The sequence below is a fragment of the Monodelphis domestica genome, chromosome 1 (assembly GCF_027887165.1).
Source record: "Monodelphis domestica isolate mMonDom1 chromosome 1, mMonDom1.pri, whole genome shotgun sequence".
Classification (NCBI taxonomy): Eukaryota; Metazoa; Chordata; class Mammalia; order Didelphimorphia; family Didelphidae; genus Monodelphis; species Monodelphis domestica.
Genome location: NC_077227.1, coordinates 41,567,954 through 41,588,645, shown reverse-complemented (window position 1 = coordinate 41,588,645; position 20,692 = coordinate 41,567,954). Strand labels below are relative to the sequence as shown.

The 20,692-nt window shown below is 37.2% G+C and overlaps 1 protein-coding gene across 3 annotated transcripts in view; it reads left to right on the top strand.

Annotated features, from left to right (window-relative positions):
- The window catches only part of IQGAP1 (IQ motif containing GTPase activating protein 1), a 111,291-nt gene that overhangs the window by 43,178 nt on the left and 47,421 nt on the right, over window positions 1-20,692 (top strand). For 2 of the 3 annotated variants that reach the window (XM_001364376.4, XM_016424586.2), the window contains 10 exons: window positions 248-315; window positions 3,303-3,416; window positions 5,204-5,382; window positions 6,632-6,716; window positions 8,668-8,831; window positions 9,546-9,630; window positions 13,594-13,757; window positions 14,010-14,170; window positions 17,078-17,202; window positions 18,503-18,666. In XM_001364376.4, coding sequence (XP_001364413.1) covers window positions 248-315; window positions 3,303-3,416; window positions 5,204-5,382; window positions 6,632-6,716; window positions 8,668-8,831; window positions 9,546-9,630; window positions 13,594-13,757; window positions 14,010-14,170; window positions 17,078-17,202; window positions 18,503-18,666 — 1,309 coding nt within the window. The remainder of the gene's footprint in view (window positions 1-247; window positions 316-3,302; window positions 3,417-5,203; window positions 5,383-6,631; window positions 6,717-8,667; window positions 8,832-9,545; window positions 9,631-13,593; window positions 13,758-14,009; window positions 14,171-17,077; window positions 17,203-18,502; window positions 18,667-20,692) is intronic. The other variant, XM_007478075.3, reaches the window with a different exon arrangement.

Genomic DNA, 20,692 nt, shown 5'->3' with positions numbered 1-20,692 from the left:
TGCATGGGACTTTAATTTAACAACCTTCCTTCTTGAGCAGGTAAAGGGATAATCCAGAAATAAATTGTACCATCAAAAAGTTATAACATAGCAATCTTGAATTTATAATGGGCACTTTGTTCTTTTTTTAATTCCCCCACATCCCTTAATTCTTCTACAACCAAAAGGTAGCATTGACTGCTTGTTAATAACAATGCTGTACAGGCTAGAGCAGAGTCCTAATCTTACTACATATTTTGTCTTCTAGCTTATACCTGTTCAAACTGGGGCTGGCTCCTCAGATTCAAGACCTGTATGGCAAGGTTGACTTCACAGGTAAAGAGATCTGCTTTTGTATTTGGGGTTTGTTGATTTATGGAATGAAAGAAAGGTTAGATATCACCTTTTTTGTCAGCTCTCCTCACAGTCGTGTACCCAGAACTTAAATGGTCCGAGAATCAATTGGATTGGGGCTGGGGGGAAAAAGTCAAAAAAAGGTTTGCCTTTCATTTCTATTTCTATTTATTTTTGGAAAATGTATAATTATAGGGTATTCCAAATATATTTCCTTGGGCAGAACTTCATGTTTTCTCAGCCTAGTTATTTGAAGGCAAGATGAAAGAGATAAAGATATCAAAGAGGGTGGGTGGGAGATATCAGTCTGTGTATATTGGTCCTGTTTTAATAGATCTTAGATTTGTAAACCATTGTAAAGGAGTGACTTGTTATTCTATACAGGGAATTTGATTATCAGAGAGAAGTAAAGATCTCACCATTACATGGCTTTATTTTTTAAATCATTTAACTTAATATTATTTGAGAAATAAGTCACAGAATTACAAAATCTTAAAAAAAATTCCCTCTGAACTGATACTTGAAAGTAATTCTTTTTTTGAGTATAGCTAACAAATGGTTGAATAGTTAGCCTTTATTGGAAGACTTATAGTGAGGGGGAAGCCAGCTATTTCCCAAGAAAGCTGATTCCATTTTTGGAGAATTTTAGTTCTTTAAAGCGGGTTTTCCTTTTTCCCACTTCTGTTGTTTCTAGTTCTTTCTTTTCAGAGTGAGGGGAATAAGTCTTAATTTCTATTTTTTTCATGGCTGTCCTTGAATAACTGAAAATTAGCCATTATGCTCCTGCATATTCTCTTCTTCAGGCTAGACATTTCTAGCTTTGTGGATTCTAACATATCACAATCACATCTTGGTTGCACTTCTCTGGACAGTATCTACATTATAAATGTCCTTTCAAGATGTGGGACCCATACTTGAACACAAGTCCTTAGGATGTTGTTGGGGAAGGCAAGAGGCCTCTGGTTTCCCTAGAACCGGAACCTCTGTTACTCTTCATACAGTCTAGGTTTGCTTTAGCTTTTTGACCTGCCAAAATCATACTGATGACTCATTGTGCTTATAGTTTGCAAAAACCCTTAGATCTTTTCAGATAGACTGAGTTTTAGCCATGGATCTTCTGGGATTTGGGCCTTAATACTGATGACTTTGCTATCCCTCCCAGCTTTATGTCATCTGCAGATTTAGTAACCTGAATAATGTATAACATAATAATAATTCATGACATACCTTTATCTAAGAAATTGAAAAGAACATTTTGTAGTACAAGGCCAGACATAGCCTCCTCATATATTTCACTGGAAATCTCTTTTCAGGTTGACATTGAACCTTTTTGAATTGCCATTCACCCAATTTGGATACATCTAATTCTGCTCTTATCTAGTCCCTCTCCATTTTCTCTTTTTTTTCCCCACAAGAACTCAATGGATATCTCATAAGAAAACATAATAGACTTTGTCAGATGTGAAGCAAAAATCCATATAAATGACAGTTCTAGATACCCCTTGCCCTACCAGTCCAGTCACTGACAAAAAGGAAATAAAGTTTCTTTTGTTACCTGTTTTTGATTAAACCATGCTGACTCATTGTGATCCCTGCTGTGTTTTTTAGATGATCACCTGCTATTCTTTAATAAGGTTATAGACTTTGCCAGATATTGAAGTCAAACTTGTTGGCCTATTTTTTGTACTTGTCATTCTCTTCCTGTTTTGTTTTTTTTCTCCCTGTTTTTGAGGATGTTTTCCCTTTATAATTCTGTGGTAACTTTCCCATTCTCTACTCTCTTTTTTTTTTAATTTAAATTTTATTTATTTAATTTTTTAAATGGATCTTACCTTCCATCTTGGAATCAATACTGTGTATTGGTTCCAAGGCAGAAGAGTGGTAAGGGCTGGACAATGGGGGTCAAGTGACTTGCCCAGGGTCACATAGCTAGCACGTGTCTGAGGTCAAATTTGAACCTAGGACCTCCTGTCTCTAGGCCTGGCTCTCTATCCACTGAGCCACCCAGCTGCCCCCTCTGTCAGAGATTCCTGATGGATTGAATAGTCACAACTGCCTGTTCTCCCACGACACTGGGCAGTAGTTTCTTTTTTTCTCTCCCTGGTGACATAAACATGGGCAGCTAGGTGCTTTCTTGTTTTTTGCTGTACTTATCAGTTCTCTACTCTCCATTTTTATTTTGTCCTTTTCAGTTCAGACAAAGAGAGTTCCTCAGAAGAGAATCAAAAGAAGAGTCAAGTGTTTTCACTTTTTCTCCATCATTTTTATTATGGTCTCACTCATTTCAGGCAAAAGCTCTATCCTTTCCTTGAGCCTCTTTTCTTTCCCAAAGTAGTTTAAAAAACACAACGAACCATTTTGCCTGCCAATCTTAGTTTATTCTGAGGTTTTTCATTCCCATTAGGACCATGCTATGCATTTGTCATCACACTATGACCTCTTTTGCTTTCATTTTATGGGTATTTATTTCAAAAATCTAGATTGGTTGGTTAGTTCCCTTTGTATTTATGTTGGTTTCCAAGGACATTTCCCTCTTTTTCTTTGCCTTAAAATTATTTTCCTTTTTGTATCTTTTAAATCATTTGCCTCAAGTCATATAGCTAGTCTTATCAGATGTGGGAATGATATCAAGTGTCCTGTCCGTAAGTCTAAGATTCTTTCTGCTATACCATATTACCATGTTAGATGAGGATTAGGAATTTGGGCTGAAAAAGTCCAAGGGATTAAATTTGTTGTTCTGTATTTGAGAGGTCCCCCCCACCCCCCTCAATCTGCCCCATTCTTGTAGTATTTTATAAGTAGCAGCAAATTTTGTCTCATAGCATGGCTTCCCTTTAGGCCAACCTCAGTTGTTGTTAGGATTTTTAGATGCTCTTGAATTGGAGAGTATGCACTGCTCTGATTTCCTGAAGCTTTATGTTGGCTTCTTTGTAGAAAGGGGATTGAATCAGCTTTTTCCTTTTTTTCAGAGGAAGAGATCAACAACATGAAGAGTGAGCTGGAGAAGTATGGGATTCAGATGCCAGCCTTCAGTAAAATTGGGGGAATTCTGGCCAATGAGCTCTCTGTGGACGAAGCAGCATGTAAGGAACAGAGAATTTTATGCATTCTGCTGGGCACATAATATAGTTTATATTGTTGTGATCATCAAAGAGTCTTAAAGTTTTGAAAGGCCCTGATGAGTGTTTCAAATTCAGTATAAATAACGGTATGGAGCAGGAGTATACCTTAAGGTTCTTTTTCCCGTCCATGAACCCACTTTAGCTAGGCTAAAGATAACAATAGAAGATAGAATAGAGATAACAATAGAAATGGCTCCTGGATCATGAACATCAAGTGAAGAGGCATCAAAGAGGGGGATAGAGTTATCTATGTCTAAGGTTCTCCACTGTGATGTGGGAGATCCAGCTCCATGGCTGGTGGGTTGTTCCTTATGCTCATTTCCCTGGAGAATATTGTACAAGTTGCATCAAGCTCTGGCCACTGGAGAGACTTTTAGATGAGATTCACTATTCACAGTTGAAAGTTGACGTGGATGATATGCATTTGTAGGAACAGCCAACAAGGCTTATACTTCAGTGTGTCCCCTGTCTGAAACAGGTTGTACAGAAGGACAGTGCTCTGGACCCATATTTGAACAGGAGGAGAATGGCATGGATTACCTTCAGGAAATTATAAAGCTTCTTCAGTGATCTGTAATACTTTCCCAAAATGAGGACTTATATTTTAATATCAGCATTCTACTATTGTTACTATATGGTAGAGAGATGTAGCTATAATAGTCTCTGAAGAATTAAAATGACTGTTGACAGAGAGGACAATGGTCTACACGAGAGGGATGTGAAGACTAACATGGAACCGGTGAGGAACGTAATAGAACAGAAAGGTGTTAGAGGTGTCCTCAAGGAAATACATTCTAAAAAGAGAATTATGGAGCAAGAGCAGTGTTGGAGAGTTAGAGATGCTTTTTTCCACAAATACTGTTTTTAATAATACTCATTGTTATCTTTACTAACAGTGAATATGAATAATATTACTAATAATGAACTTTTTGGTGCTTTAAGTGCCAAGAGTTTTACCTGCAATGACTCATTTATTCTGTACAATAGTCCTACTTGGTTGGTAGAGACATCATTTTACAGATGAAGAAACTATAACTTATGGGGTTGGTGACTTGCTCAAAGCCACATGACTAGGACTTGAGAGTTTATTGAGGCCAGGCCCCTCATTTTGTATATGACAATTGGAGGGAGAGCCAGGTAATTCATATCTTGTGATATTAAGTTTGAGACTTGATTGCCACACAGCTAATTAATTTAGGGAATGCAGAGAAAGGTGAGAGGGTTATGTAAAATTTCCAACCTCCACTTCCCAAGATATAAAGCTAAAGGAAAACCCTCATATTCAGAACTTCCATGGATCTATAACCTCATCAATGTGATGGTTCTTCCAAGGATCATGATCATGACCCATTCAGGCCTCTGTGACCTTCAGGATTCATTTCCACGTACTTTTATTCTGGGTATCTTCTTGACATCACGAGGATAGCAGTGGAGCACATGGACTGTCCACTGGTTATCTCATGTTTTTGCCCATCCTTTTATGTGACTAGGCCACTTTTTCTGATGCATTTTGGAGTACAGAAGAGCAGCCTTGTGGGAAATGATGAAGTAGCTTTTCAGGTCTCTTCTTCAGTGGAAGTTGAGTGAAAATAAGAGGCTGAGAGCCATTCCTCTAGTCTTTTGGTCTTTATTGCTTCGATTGTGGAAAGAGCCTGTGTACCCATCTCTATGACAATTGATAGTTGATTAACTTATACATATTAACACTGTATTCTATACAAATTTGGTATTTGGTACTTTTTTCCTAGTGCACGCAGCTGTTATTGCCATCAATGAAGCCATTGAGCGGAGAATTCCTGCTGATACATTTGTGGCTTTGAAAAACCCCAATGCTATGCTGGTAAATCTTGAAGAGCCATTGGCCTCCACTTACCAGGACATACTTTATCAGGCTAAGCATGACAAGATGGCAAATGCTAAAAACAGGGTAAGAATAAATCTTCTTTGATTAGGGACTTGATACAGGGTTTATTGATTTTTTTTACTTTAGGCTTATGGATTAACTTTATATGGGCTATTGCATTCTCCTAGCCCTTGTTTAGGCAGTTTTGCTTTAGAACTTTATTCAGGGAATTTCTGGGGAAAGAACAGTCTCTAAATCTTAATAGAACTTCTTTTACAGCCTTCTAAAAGTTTAAAATGACTGTATTGTAGTTATGCCAGAGCATGTTAATTAATTTGGGATGTGGAGATTTGCTTGACCATACAAAATGTATGAGGCAAAAAACTCAATGAGGAGTTTTGTATTTTATTCTCCATGACCTTGTTGGGAGTCTGTAATTTGAAACTTTTGAACTTTATAGACCGGCTTCTAGATTGTGACAGAACGAAGCTAATTCCTGTTCTTTAATTCTCTTCATATATATTCTCCTATAGCAAGGGCTGGTAATGCCTTGCACAAGTTTAAAAGATAGAATGCAAATAGGTGGCTGCCACCTTTGCCTTTTCTTCTGCTAGTGGGCTATTGTCAGGGGTCAGAAGCAAGTAGAGTGTGTTATTCTGCCACACCTTACAAGTTTTGTGCCATTTTTGTTCTGACTTTCCTTCTCGCCAGCAGAATGCTGATTACAAAGCATGGGATAGAATGGTTAGCCTCTCTACTAAGAGTGTTTTCTTACAAGATCCCTGTATTTCCTTATTCCTAATAAGTCATGTAGTGGGTTATAGACTGTTTACTGTGTAAATCCATGCATTTATTATAAATAAGTTTCATCAGAGTAGTTAGATAGAGAGCTAGGCCTGGAGTTAGGGAGGTTTATGGATTCAAATCTAGTCTCAGACACTTCTTAACTGTGTGACCCTGGGCAAGTCACTTAATTTCCATTGCCTAGCCTTTACTGCTCTTTTACCTTAGAACCAGTACTTAGTATTGACTTTAAAACGGAAGATAAGCATTTATTTTTTAAAATGAGTTTTATTCTTGTGCTTTCATTTCTTTTGGATGCCCTTGGTAGAGCTTCAGAATGTTTTAGTTTTAGTTTTTTTTTTTTTAGCATAATGATAAACATGTTTATTTTCACACTTAGAAATTGAATCTATGTGATCACTTTTAGGGCCTGTAAAATCCAGGCAAATGTAGAAGCCATATTTCTGATTGTTATCCAAGAGGGGCAAATGTAATTTGCAGCCAAGTAAGGAAGAATCTGGGCTAATTTTGCTTTGTGTGTCATCTTTAGACTGAAGACTCTGAAAGAGAAAGGGATGTGTACGAGGAGCTGTTGACTCAGGCGGAAATTCAGGGAAATGTAAACAAAGTCAATAGTAAGTATATCACTGAGCCTTGTAGCCAACTAACTAATGGGATATGTGAACCCACAATGAGAAAAGTGCTGGTGGCCCTATAAGGGTGAAAAAAAAGGGGTTTTATAAAAGTGTTGGACTGGATTATTTAAGAATAGGGTCACCAGGAATTTAGTTAATTCCAAAGAGATTTATTTACAAAATATAGAAAGAGTGAAATAAGAATCAGAGAGAGGATAGGGTAAGATATCTAGTCTACACACTAAGTATTTTGCTCTGACTCCTGGCTTAACCCAGGCAGGACTTGGCCAGAGAAGCTTCGGCCTTGAGCTGAAGACCTGGGGATGCAGGGAGCCTCTCGAGGATAGGTCTCTCCTGAGGCAAGTCTCTTCAGAAAATCCTGGAAAGGAGTCAGCTCTTTTCACTCACCACATGTCAGTCCAAAGAGAGAGATTTAAGGAACAGTCTCACCAAGAAAGATCTCAGGTCCAGTCAGCAGATTCTTCACCAGCCTCCAACTCCAACTCTGAACTCTGAAGAATGAGAGTAGTGAGAACCCAAGCATGAAGAATTCCAGAACTCCCAGAAGAAGTAGTTCCAAGTCCTTACAAGAAGTTGTAACTCCCTTTTAAAGATACTTTCTTTTGTGTCACTTCCTTGCCTTCCTCCACTTTTATGTCTACCAATTACAGTTGAAGCTCTGCTTAGGACTGCCCAGGGAGCAGTCAGTTTGATTCTGATTCGTCACCCTCTATCGTATCTGTGGGTCACAGACCTCCCCCACTCAAGTGTGAATGGGATGTTTACACTTTTGGTGATTAAATCTAAAAATGGGCAAGGGAGTTAATTTAATCTTTACAATCAGGGGAGAGTTAATTAATTTCATTTTCACAGTCAGGGGAGAGTTAAATTTAATCTTTACAGCCCCTTCCTAGTTTTGTGGTAGAAAGGGGTAATTAGTTCTGCATCTCCTCCTTTTTTCTACTCAGGGGACCATAGTTCCTTAATGTCTTGGATTATTGTCTCTTCCTTCTCTGTACCACTCTCATTAGGCCTCCTTACCTCACACCATGTTACTGTAGTAGGTTCTGACCAGCCTTTTGGCTTCTCATTTTTCTCTCCTCCGTTTTACCTTGTACATCATTACCAAACTAATCTTCCATAGACATCTTAGACTTTATGTCAGTGCCTTGCTTAAGAATACACCGTGCTCTTAGGATACCTCTTTTATCTGGATCTCTTAGTTTGGCTTGAAAACTCTTTTATCACCTGCCCTATCATTACATCCCTCCATTGCACCTTCACAGGAACTTGACTTCATTCAGAGCCCCAATGTACCATGCTGATAGCTACCTAGTGCTCTCTTCCTTTAGATGCTCCTTCGGCTCAAACTTCATTCATTTCAAGTTTACTACTGTTCTGGAAATCTTCCCTCAACCAGTCTTCTTTCCCGTCTGCTGGATGTTTCCTGGAGCAGCTGCTCCAAGTAGAATTTGGAGGAAGAGAATTAATGTCTAGTGCCTGGTGTCATCTGAACTGAATAAATGGGACAGTGTTTTCTAAAAAATCTTACATGTAGCCTATCTGCTAAGAACATGTTAATTTAACTCTCTCTCTCTCTCTGTCTCTCTCTCTCTCTCTCTCTCTCTCTCTCACACACACACACACACACACACACACACACACACAAATTCTCATACTAGTCCTTTGAACTAGGAATGGTGAAGTATAGCTTCATTTTGAAACTGAGGCATGTGTAGCAATTTTTTGTTCATAATCACAGAAAATGGCATTTATGAATCCATATCTTCTGACTTCTAGCTTAGTATTTCTTCCATTTCATTTTTCTGAGGATGTGCATCTCTCATTTTGTATTATAGTAGAGTGAGATAGCGTATAGATCAGATTTCTGGGGTATTATCTTGGAGATGACAGGGTAAGTGGTCATTCCTTTTTTTTTTCTCCCTTCCAGCATATTCTTCATTAGCCAATGTGGACCTGGCTTTAGAGCAGGGAGATCCATTGGCTTTATATCAGGCACTATCATCCCCAGCTCTGGGTCTTCAAGCTCTGCATCAGGACAACTGTGATTGGTACTTGAAGCAACTCCTAAATGAGAAGCAGCAGAAGAAGCAGGTGAAATCATTTAGCACCTGGGAGACTTAGTCTGTCTATTTGGGTCCTTTACTGTCCTTTCAACATTTTTAAGGAGGCCCCATTTTTAGAATGTTTTTCCTTTACACATTTCCTTGGCTGTGGAGGATGTACAGAAGCTCTTAGCTTAGAACTTTAGGGCTAGAAGGGACCTTTGAGGCCTCTAGTCTAACCCCCTCATCTTGAAGTGAGGAAGCTGAGGCTTAGGCAGGGTGACGTGACTTGCTGAATGTCACACAGTTAGTATGTGACAAAGATAGGATTTGAGTCCAGGGCTTCTGACTGCAGATCCAACTTTTTTCCCATTGTATGAGGTAATTGTGCATGCAACTCTGCTGGTGAAGCATATGGTTTATGGGTTATTCGTAAATTTCCTTGAAATCTTCATATTTGGGTAACTGTGGACCCATTTTGTTGGAAAGAAACCATAAAAGAAGCTTGGGTTGCACTTTATCCTAGGGATGAATACTTGACGGCTTTACTTGCTTGGGTTCTCTTTCAACTGTAAAAAAATAGTTCATGTTGCATTCTGAGGAGATTCCAGGGAATCTTTTTTTATAGCATCTGGTGTAGCTGTGTTGCAAGACTGAAATATTCAGCTATTGCCATTGTCTTTGACCACTGGGTCTTTGTGGATTCATTCTGAGAATGCTGGTCCATGGAAAACTTAGGTGAATGTTAATTTGCCTTCTTCAGAGTGGAGTGATTGGTCCATTGCAGAAGGAGGACCTGCAGGCTGGAGTGGATGCTGCTAACCGTGCAGCCCTTCAGTATCAGAAAAGTAAGTGCTTTCAGCGAGTGTCTGCACATTTAGGTGTGTGTGTCTTAAGGGACTGGGGAACAGACAAAGTGTTGAGGGAAAATGCTACCAGACAATTCTAGGTTAGTCTAGCCTTCCTTGAGAGATGCTAGAGCCATGTGGCATGTCACTAAACCACTGGGCATCCTCAGTGGTTCTGGAGCTATTCCTGGAACTTGAGAGTAGACTAGATAGAATGAAGGGGTTCTTATTGGCTTAAAGCCTCTTGGTGGTCAGTGCCCTCTTAGTGCCCTCAATATTCTAGAAACACTTCAGGAAAGCTAGCTAGATTCCTTTGGTTATGTTTGAATTTTTTGTACTAAATTGGAGTTTTCAGAGCTACTGAGATTCTGAAAGGTATCTAATATTAACAGTAAGAATAACAGCTAATATTTATGTAGCATGGTTACTGTGTGCCAGGAGTAATGCTAAGCATTTTACTATTATTTCATTTGATCCTCATAACAGTCTTGGGAAGAAGATGCTATTATCACCCCCATTTTACAGATGAGGAATCTAAAGCAAACAAGTGACTTGTACAAGGTCAAGCAGTTATTAAATGTCTCAGGCCACTTTTGAACTCAAGAGTCTTCTTGACTAGGCCCAAATGCTCCATATACTAGTAGTTTCACCTAGCTGCCCCTAATGGAGGATTAGGCCAGGACCTGATGCTGATATAGCCTTGTAATCTAGCAAAGTTAAGTAATTTGTAGTGACACTTCATTATTATTGATACTAAGATAAAATGAATCTTTATGTGTTAGATTTTTCCACAGGAGATTCTACTTTTTCCCCTGCATGACTTGTTTTAATTTTTCTCAAAAGGTAGTTTAGATTGTTCTTGCAGGCGAATTTCAGATGGGTAGAACTTGGATAAATTGACTTAACAGATTTTTAAATCTACTTCCATGAAATTATGCAATTTCCATTTATACTTAGCCTGAATTTTCTATTTAAAAGTATTTTCTTTAATAAATGTACAAGTACTCTTTTTCTTTAACATTGACATAAGAAAATGAAACTAATTACCTGAAATGAAGCAAAGCCTTGTCTCTTTGACATTGAAGTACTTTCTCAAAATACGAACACATCCAGTATACATAGGTCTGTTCCTTTGCCTAATTGCATACTGCTTCTCCCTTCTCTCCTTTTGTTATCTGAAGGCCACTTTGTGAATTTCTTTCTCTCCTTATATTGGACAGCAACTTAGCTATCCTCTTGGCTGCTTTTACCATCTGATGGCTGTGCAGGGGAAGTGTCCTACCTGACACCACCTTCCTTCCTCCGTATATCTCCATGTCCCATGGATTCCTAAAATTGCTGTGTATCCTCCATTTCCTTTCTCTTTAATAGATTAGTGAATTCTTTAGACAGTTTCTTCAATTAAACTTGGTTCTTATGTACCTACTACATGCCAGGCACTGTGCTTGGCACTCGGGAAACAAGACAAAAGCAAATTGGTCCCTGCCCTCAATGATCTTACATTTTGTTGAATAATTATTATATATACAAAGAGAAACAAATATAAAGTACTTTGTATAGAGAGGCCTATCGTTAAACTTGGTTATCATCTGAGCCATGAAGGAAGACAAGGATTTTGAGAGTTACCAATGAAGAAGTGTATTCTTCACATGGAGATCATTTGCACAAATGAAGAATTGGGAAGAGGAATGTTAACTTGGTAAATAGCTAGTCATCCATCATGACTGAATTTCATAGTATGTGATACTGTGACATAAGCCTGGAAACTTAAGTTTGAGACAATTTAAGTTGAGACAACTTAATGAGGGCCTTAAGTGCCAGACTGAGTGGTTTGTATCTTATCTTACAAACGATATAGAAGTTAAAAAATTTTAAAGTAGGGGAGTAACATGAACTCAAATATTTATTAAAAAGTTGTTTTTAAAACCACAAAACAGGCAACTGTAAAGGGACATGCATGTATGTACACATATATGTAATGTTGAATATTTTGAGCAAGAGAATGGAAGTGATATTTTTGGAATATTGATCTGGTAATGGGGCTAATGGATAGATTTGAAAGTGAAAAGATTGGTTATATGGAGGGAGGTCTACTGGAAAGCCAAACCTTAAACATTAAAGATCCTGTTTTATTGTCTATAAGCTTGTTTTAGCTATTGAATTTAGATATTTAATAAGCATACATTAATTAAGTGCCCACTGTGTGCTAAACTCTGGGGATACAGAGAATTGGAAAACCAGCCTTTTTCCTTGAAGATTTCACATTCTCATGGTGGAGACATGTAAATTACCAAGTACATGCAAGGTATAGACAGAGTTGGGAAGACCCTTGTAGAATGTGGTGCTTAAGCCAAGTCTTGAAGAAAGCTAGGAGATCTAAGTGGCAGAGATGAGGAAGGCCATAGCTGATGAAGAGGCCTAGAACTCAGAAACAGAATGTTTGGGGAATAACACACATAGTGTGTTATTATATAGTGTTATTATATACTATTATATAGTATTATATTGTATAGTGTGATCTTGGAGAATGTGGAGGAAAGGAAAGTATAAGAAGACTGGCACGGGTATGAAAAAGTTTTCAATGCCAAACAAGAGGATTTGATTCTGGAGATGATAGCTATTTTTTTGTTTGTGGGTGGGAGGGCAGAGATTTGACTTTTAAAATACCATTTTGGTGGTTGAGTGGAAAGCCATTTGAATGGGGGAAAAGCTTGTAACCTGGAGACCAAGTAGAAGGATATTGTGATAGTTCATCTGAGAAGTGATGATTACTTGAAGTAGAATGTTGGTATGAGTAGAGAGGAGACATAAACATGAAATGCTATGAGGATAGGTAGGGATGACAGGGTTCGGCAACAGAATATAGATATAGATATAGATAGATAGGTGGGCAATGAGAGGTGAGTGGAAAGATGATGCTTTTGACAGTAACAGAAAATAGAAATGGGGAAGGTTTAGTGAGGATAATAAGTTCTATTTTGGACATGTTTTGAATTTGAGATATTTATGGGACATGCAGATTAAAATGTCTAGAAGACTATTAGAAAGGCAAGACTCATTGAGCTCAGATGAGAAATTAGGGCTTGATATGTAGATCTTTTCTAGGAAAATATCTCTTGAAATATCTCTTGAACTTTTAAAATCCTGCACAACCTAGCCCCAGCCTCTCTCTCTAGCACCATTGGACATTTCTTCCGCTCTTGTACTTTGCAATGACACCAAACAGGCCTTTTCTCCTTTCCTTATATAATACTCCATCTCTCATTTCTCTGCCTTTATAGTGATGATCCAGGATACCTGGAATGGCTTCTCTCTTTATTCTAGTGTCCATCTCTTTTTTTTTAAGAAGAAGAGATGAAGGGGAAAATGGAAGGAGGAGGGAAAGAGAAGCTGGGGATGTGATTTTTTTTTTAAACTGATAGGGGAGCCATACCCTTGTTCATAGGTAGCCAGGAATGAATCACTACATAGGGAGAAGGCTGAATCTGTGAGAGTGGAAATGATAATGAGGGCAATCTGCTGAAGAGGACTGGATAGGATGAGATCTAGGGTATATGGAGAGGGCTTTAGTGTTTGCAAGAAAGGTCACTTTATTTAAGATTGGAATTATAGAGGAAATGGTGGGTATTGTCTGAATGATTGAGATGATGGAGAAAGGGAAGCTAATGGCTTGAATTTTTTTTTTAAACCCTTACTTTCTGTCTTGGAGTCAATACTGTGATTTGGCTCCAAGGCAGAAGAGTGGTAAGGGTTAGGCAATGGGGGTCAAGTGATTTGCCCAGGGTCACACAGCTGGGAAGTGTCTGAGGCCAGATTTGAACCCAGGACCTCCTGTCTCTAGGCCTAGCTCTCAATCCACTGAGCTACCCAGCTGCTCCCGTGGCTTGAATTTCTATGACCAAAATGGGTTATTTTTATTAAAGTTGCAAGCCCTGCTTTTCTCATCTCTTGTTCATTTTTCAGGGTTGGCAGCAGTGACTTCAATTAATTCTGCAATCCGAAGGGGTGTTGCTGAAAAGACTGTGTCAGAGCTGATGAATCCTGAGGCCCAGTTGCCACAGGTGTATCCTTTTGCTGCTGAACTTTACCAGAGAGAGTTGGCTACTTTACAGCAGCAAAGCCCTGATGTAAGTAACTGAAACTATGCAGTTTGTGAAGGACAAAGTATAGAAGTGGTCTTCAGAATCATTAGGCTATATCAATATCATTCCTCGGCATGGTGTCTAGAGAGCATGTTCTCTCCAAGTAATAAATGATTTGCATGTTGGGTTTTTTTAAAAAAATGCTCCCCCCCCATTGTTGATAGATGATATTCCTTCTCATAGCTACTTTCCTCTCTCTCTCTCTCTCTCTCTCTCTCTCTCTCTCTTTTAATTTAGCATAATCTTACCCATCCTGAACTGTCAGTTGCAGTTGAGATGTTGTCATCAGTGGCTTTAATCAATCGGGCTTTGGAATCAGGAGATAGAAATACTGTCTGGAAACAACTGAGCAGCTCAGTTACAGGTCTTACTAATATTGAAGAAGAAAATTCCCAGAGGTGAGTGAAAAAGGAGGGAAGGAATTGAGGTACTTACTGTAAATACTTTTCATTTGTTTTCTTTAAATAATTTTGAATTGACATTTTTTATTTTTACATCTTCTACATTTCCTATTATGCATGTTCCCCTTCCCCCTCCCAAAGAGTTGTGTAACAAAGAATGTTTTAAAGAAAAAGAAGGAAAAAAATGAGCAAAACAGCTCAATATATCAAATAGAAAAAAAAGTCTGGAAAAAAACAGAAAAATATAAAACATGTAGTATTTCCATGCCTGTGGACCTCTCAGTTCTCTAAAGGAATAGTGGGATGTTTCTCATATTCTTTGGGGGCTGTGAAAGGGAATTTTTATTACCTTTATCTATTTTAAGTTAATCAAGAACTTAAAGTACCCCTACTTAACACTTAGTAAGTCACTAATGGAAAAAAGTTCATCCCTCCCCTCCCAAAGACCACAAGCACTGCTCCCTGGGCAGTGCCAGGTAAATTGGGAGGTGATTAGTTCCTGTGAAGTGGATGAGATACAGGAAGTGATGAGGAGAAACTGCTTATAAAAAGCAAGCCCAAAGATTCCTGAGGAGTCTTTCTGTGATTAATTTTGTGAGAAACTTTATGAAGATACATTTGGCATTGGTGAGTCAGACTGAAGAAGCATTCTGTGCAGCATAGATTTGGCATTGTGACTCAAGCTGAAGGAAGAGGCTTACACTGGTGAGACCCTTGTTGAAGAGGCTACTGGACTTCCACATGGAGATTGGAACTTTGTTGGGGAGTGAGCTCAATTTCTTTAGATAGGAGCTCTAGGGTTGTAGGCTAGGAAATATTTTCTACTTCCCTCATATATTTCTCTCCTTTTGCTATATGTATATATTAAATTAAATTATTAAGAGCTACTAACAGCATTTTGATTTAAGTTAATTTTATATATGGCCACTATAACGGTTCTTTTTTAAACCATTATTACTTTTGTTAAAACAAAATTTTTAACTATTACATTTGGCCTCCCAATTTTAATTGTTTCAGGGCCAAAGAACAAATTTTCTCTTTTTAATTTGTAACATTCATTTTTGATTTATGGTTCTTTTCTTTTTACATTGTTGTAGTCATTGTTTATATTGTTTCCTTGAATCTGTTTCATGTTCATCATCAGTTCACATAAATCTTTTCATGCTTCTTTCTATTCCTCATACTTGTCATTTCTTACAGCACAGCAATATTTTATATTTGCATACTATGGTTTGTTTAGCCCTTTTCCAGTAAAAGGACATTTGATTTGTTTCTGGATCTTTGTTCCCACAAAAGACGCTACTTTAAATATTTTGGTGAATTTGGACTTTAAAAAAAAATGAGACAATGGGGGCTACGTGACTTGCCCAGGGTCACACAGGTAGGAAGTGAACCTAGGACCTTTTGTCATAGGCCTGGCTCTCAATCCACTGAGTCACCCAGCTGTCCCCTAATTTGTACCTTGTTAATCTATAACTTTCTTGGATCATATGACTAGTAATGTAATCTGGATCAAAGGATATAAACATTTAACCACTTTTTTTGCATAATTCCAAATTGATTTCGAAAATGATTGGAGCAACTCACAACTCCACCCAACACTAGTGTACCCATCTTCTTATATTATTGATTGCCATCTTTGTCTTTTATTTCTTTCATTATTAGTGATTTGTAGAATTCACTTGTGGTTAACAGTTTACAGTTTTTATAATTGAGAGCTGGAGTTCATATCATTTGGCTACTTATTGGGAAATGGCTTTTGATTTTATGTAGTCAGACACCTCCATATATACATGTGTGCACATATTTCTTGCATACGAAACCCTTTTCAGAGGAATATGATACAAATCTTTTGATAAAAGGATTTTTTTAATCATTTTACCTCTTTCATATCTTAGATACATTAATTTTGTTTGTGCAGAAACCTTTCACTTTTGTGTAATTCGAATCTCTTGTACTTTTCTCTGTCTCATTTGGTTAAGAAGTCATATTCTACCTATTACTGTGAAGTGTGTTGTCTGACTTGGAGAAACAATATCTAGACTATCAAGGGAGATAATGACCAAAGGATGAATGGAAGGGGAATATGATATTGTCATCAAGCCATCTAGTGTTGACTAAAAAGAGAGATGTGAATCAATTAGAATAGAAAGGGGAAGATCAAAAATATTATCCTCAGTGTCTCAGTATTTGATTAACCCAGATGCACCAATTACTTAGGAAAGAATACCCTCTATGATACGAACTGGAAAGAAAATTGGAAGAGATTAAGCTTGTATCAGTATTTTATATGGAATACCATATTAAATTCCTATGACCTGATTATCAAAGATCATAACATCAAAAAATTTTGAAGAGAAGGCAGATTATACACTATTCATAGCTTTGAATAGATTTATTCTTAACCAGATAATTGATAGGGTCAATTACAAAAGAAAAACTTCCATCTGTTAGCTCCTCTTTTAAACCCATTTAATCTTATGTGGAGACATTGAGATTTATGGATTGCCTCTTTTCTTCTTCTTAAAGGAGTTGTTTAAAAGGGCCTTTAAGGGCTCCACTATTTTGTTTGTGCTGATTCAGACTGTTGTATTTTGGTATTTGATCTGCTTTATAACTTACCTTGCATTCTTTCACATTTTCTGGGTCCTAGAGAACTCTTTAAAAAGAATATTCCTAAAGTCATTTTACCCCCATTACATAATCCATACCGTTCTTCTGTAGACAGAAGGCAAGGGTTATTAAAAAATATGCCTAGTTTCATGCTTCTTGTTGTGAAATACAGGACTTAATTAATGTCCTCTTATCTCCTAGATCTTTGGCCTCATCTCTCTTCATTGCTTCTTTCCCATATTAATCCTATTTACTCTGGGTCTTAAACTTTTAATTTCCCTTTGGGACCAGGTACATTGATGAACTGATGAAGTTGAAAGCACAGGCACATGCTGAGGATAATGAGTTCATCACATGGAATGACATTCAGGCTTCCCTAGACCTTGTGAACATGATGGTACAAGAGGAAAATGAACGTAAGTGTCCTTCCAACTCAGAAAGAAAGTGCTGTCACCATTTTAGAGTTATCCTGAAGTACTATTTCTGGGAAGGTTTTTGGTGAAAAAGGAATCGGAGATAAAACCCAAGAATCTAGTGTTGAATATTATCTTCAAATTGCCCAGAAACTGTTATGATGAAGATTAGAGGGGACCTTCTAGGTCATATAATCCAATCCCCACCCAAAAGAAATCCCCAGTATAACATATCAGAAGGGTGGTAATACTGTTTCTGCTTGAACAGCCTCCAGAGGCAGTTAGCCCAATATTTTAAAGGGAGCTCTTTCAAATATCACATGCAAATTTGAACGTTTGTTATATCTTTCCCATTGCTCTTGTTTTCTCTTCCTGGGGCCCTGAAGAATTTGGATGGCACACTTGTTAGGAAACTATTGTGTAGTTATTTATAATTTTTTAAAAACTTTATGTATATTTATATTTATTTAATGACATTTAAAAGAGATGTAACTACTTTTTTATTTGCATTTTTAGAATATTTTAGTTGCATTGTGGTGAACCTCAAAATAAAATTTAAAAATTTGAGTTTTTCAATGCTGTACCCCCAAAGTACATAGGCTTTGTTTTGTCTCACAAATCTGGGAAGATTTCACCTCTGAGATTTTATCTTTTGTTTGAGGACCAGCCAAGCTAAAGTCATATAGATATAAACCCAGATTGCTCACAGGTTGGTGACTGAAGAAGGGGGACTAGGGAATTGCCTTAATAATGGTCCTTTTTCCCTGAGAAAGAGGAGATAACTTGGTCCTCCTTTCAGTAAAAGACTGCTCATTCATTTTTTTAAAGGACCTTACTATTGAAGTATGTAGTGCAAAAGAAAGATTCTAAATTATACAGGACAAAAATCCATCAAACATTCATAAATTGTTTGGAGTAAAGAAAAAATTCTTACTTGCTCTGATTACTTATCTTTTTTGTTCAATAGTGATTGTTTGACCTGCACAGTTGTTCAAATTTTTAAAAATTATGTTTTTTGCTGAGCACAGAATTAGTTGAAGGAATATGTTACAATTCTGATTTTATAAAATACCTTTGAAAATAAATGAATTTTGTGTTAGTGGAAAGAGCTTTGAAGTTGGAGTCAGAAGATGTGGGTTTGAGTCTTAGCTTTGCAGTTCAGTACCTTCTGTCTTTCACTTAATCCCTCTGAGTCTCATTTTTAAAATAAGGGGATTGGATTAGATGCCTTCTGTGGCCCTTTCCAATTCTGAGTCTGTAATCCTGGCACATTTTTTGGGTTGTCTCATTATTTCCTTTTTAGGAATCTTAGCAATTGGCTTAATTAATGAAGCATTGGATGAAGGAGATGCCAGAAAGACTCTGCAGGCCTTGCAGATTCCTTCAGTCAAACTTGAGGGAGTACATGCTCATGTTGCCCAGCATTACCAAGATACACTGATTCGAGCCAAGCGAGAGAAAGCCCAGGTAAGTGAATGACCTGAGAGGTTTTTTGAGACACTGGACTTCGACTGTGTTAGTGTAAACCTGGAAGTAGTAATATTTGACTATTTTTTTTAGTGTTTAGCTGATGTTTTGTCCTATTCAAATTGCTTAATAAGTATTTGCATTTAATTGAATTTAATTAAGTAATAAATATTCATTGCTTATAATGAGTAAGGTATTGTTCTAGGCTTTGTGCAAGTGATTAAAATTTATGTATTTCTGCTCTTATCTGTAACAATTAAAATTAGATCTCAATAATAAAAATATTTTATTTTAGGAGATTTATTAATGATCATTAGAAATCAAGGAATAAAGAGGATACACAATAAAAACCACATGCCCATGGCTGATTAGCCATTTCAAAATCCCCACTCACCACCACCATGCTCACCAACAGGGCCAAAAAGAGGGTGGGACCATCCATGTCCCTGCCTAATATACCCTGTTTACAGGAAGTATGTAAGGACAGAAAGTCAGTGGGCTCCCAGGAAATGTAGTTCTTTTTTAGGATAACATAGATTTTCAATTATACATATCCAAGTATAAAAACCTTACTTGAGCAACAAGCAACTTGGAAAATAGAATAGACCAAATTGAAGTTAATGACTCCATGAAAAAATAAGAACTATTAAAAGTCAAAAGACTGAAAAAAAAATAGAAGAAAGTACAAGGAATCTTGTATCAAAAGCAACTGACAAATGGATTTAGTTGAGATAATTTAAATATCATTGAGTTCTTTGAAAACCATGACCAAAAAAAGAGCCTAGACATCATCTTTGAAGAAATCAGAATAGAAAGGATCTCCTGGCTGTCTTCTGAAATAAATCCTCAAATGAAAACCCTCGGGACTATCATAACCAAAATCTAGAACTTTCAGGTCAAAGCAAAAATACTTTGAGCAATGATAGAGAAAGAATTCAAGTACTGAGGTGCCACAGTCAGGATCATAGAAGATTTAGTAGTTACCACTAAATCTGATCCGCACAGTGATCAACCAGATTTAAAGGACTCATGATAAAACAGAGTGAATGGACTCAGGGTGGACATTGACACTTTGGGAACAAAGGGGCATAGCCAGCACCAGAATTTGCTTTGTTTAATTATACATGTGTAATGAGAGAGAGAGAGAGAGAGAAAGAGAGAGAGAGAGAGTGTTTCTAAAGGGGTGGATATTGAAAAGAAACTTTTTATTGATTTGAAAAAATAGAATTTAATTAAAAAAATATAGACTTTTATTTTTGACAAACAGGTAGTCCAAATTGACATTACCCTGTGGCTTCCATATAATATACCCTGAGTTAGAAAATAACATCCAAACATTGGAAATTTGCTTTAACATTTTTATTTTTTAAGAATATCTTTTTAAGGAATTAATGGCATATACAGATATTTTTACAATTCCTAGGAATACGATTGATTTAGTTTTTGTTTTATGATTAACAATGGCATTATGAGAGTCAACTCACTTACCTGAAAATAAGTAGTGCTGCAAAAAAGCAAGAATTACATACTTGCCTGTCATGCAGCAATATTGGTTGATAGACTTGAATACAATATCCTAAAAGTATATTCTATGTTTTGCTGTCTTTGACCAGCATGAGTTTAGGGGATTGGGAAGGGATTGATTTCTGTTTTTAGCATTCTGAAACTCGGGGATTTTCAGGGAGTAACTCCACTCACCTCAGAGAGTCCCAGAATTTCATATTGGAAGGGATTTTGGAGACTGTCTGATCCAACTCATATCTGAACAGGAATCCCATCTCCAGAATTACTCCTGCTCAGATCAGAGGGTACCCTCTTTTTGAATGTGAAATAATGAATTTTTTAAAAAGTTCATAAAATAGAATAAAGAAATAGTGGAGTAGTACACCATCCTTAGCTGAATGACTCTAGATGGGATTAAATTGCCTTTTTTAGTTATGAGCTTAAGTCCTGAGCCCCTCTTGGGAGTAGTTTTAGAAATTTGAATCAGTCACCAAATTTAGCCACAGAAAGGATCTTAATTCGA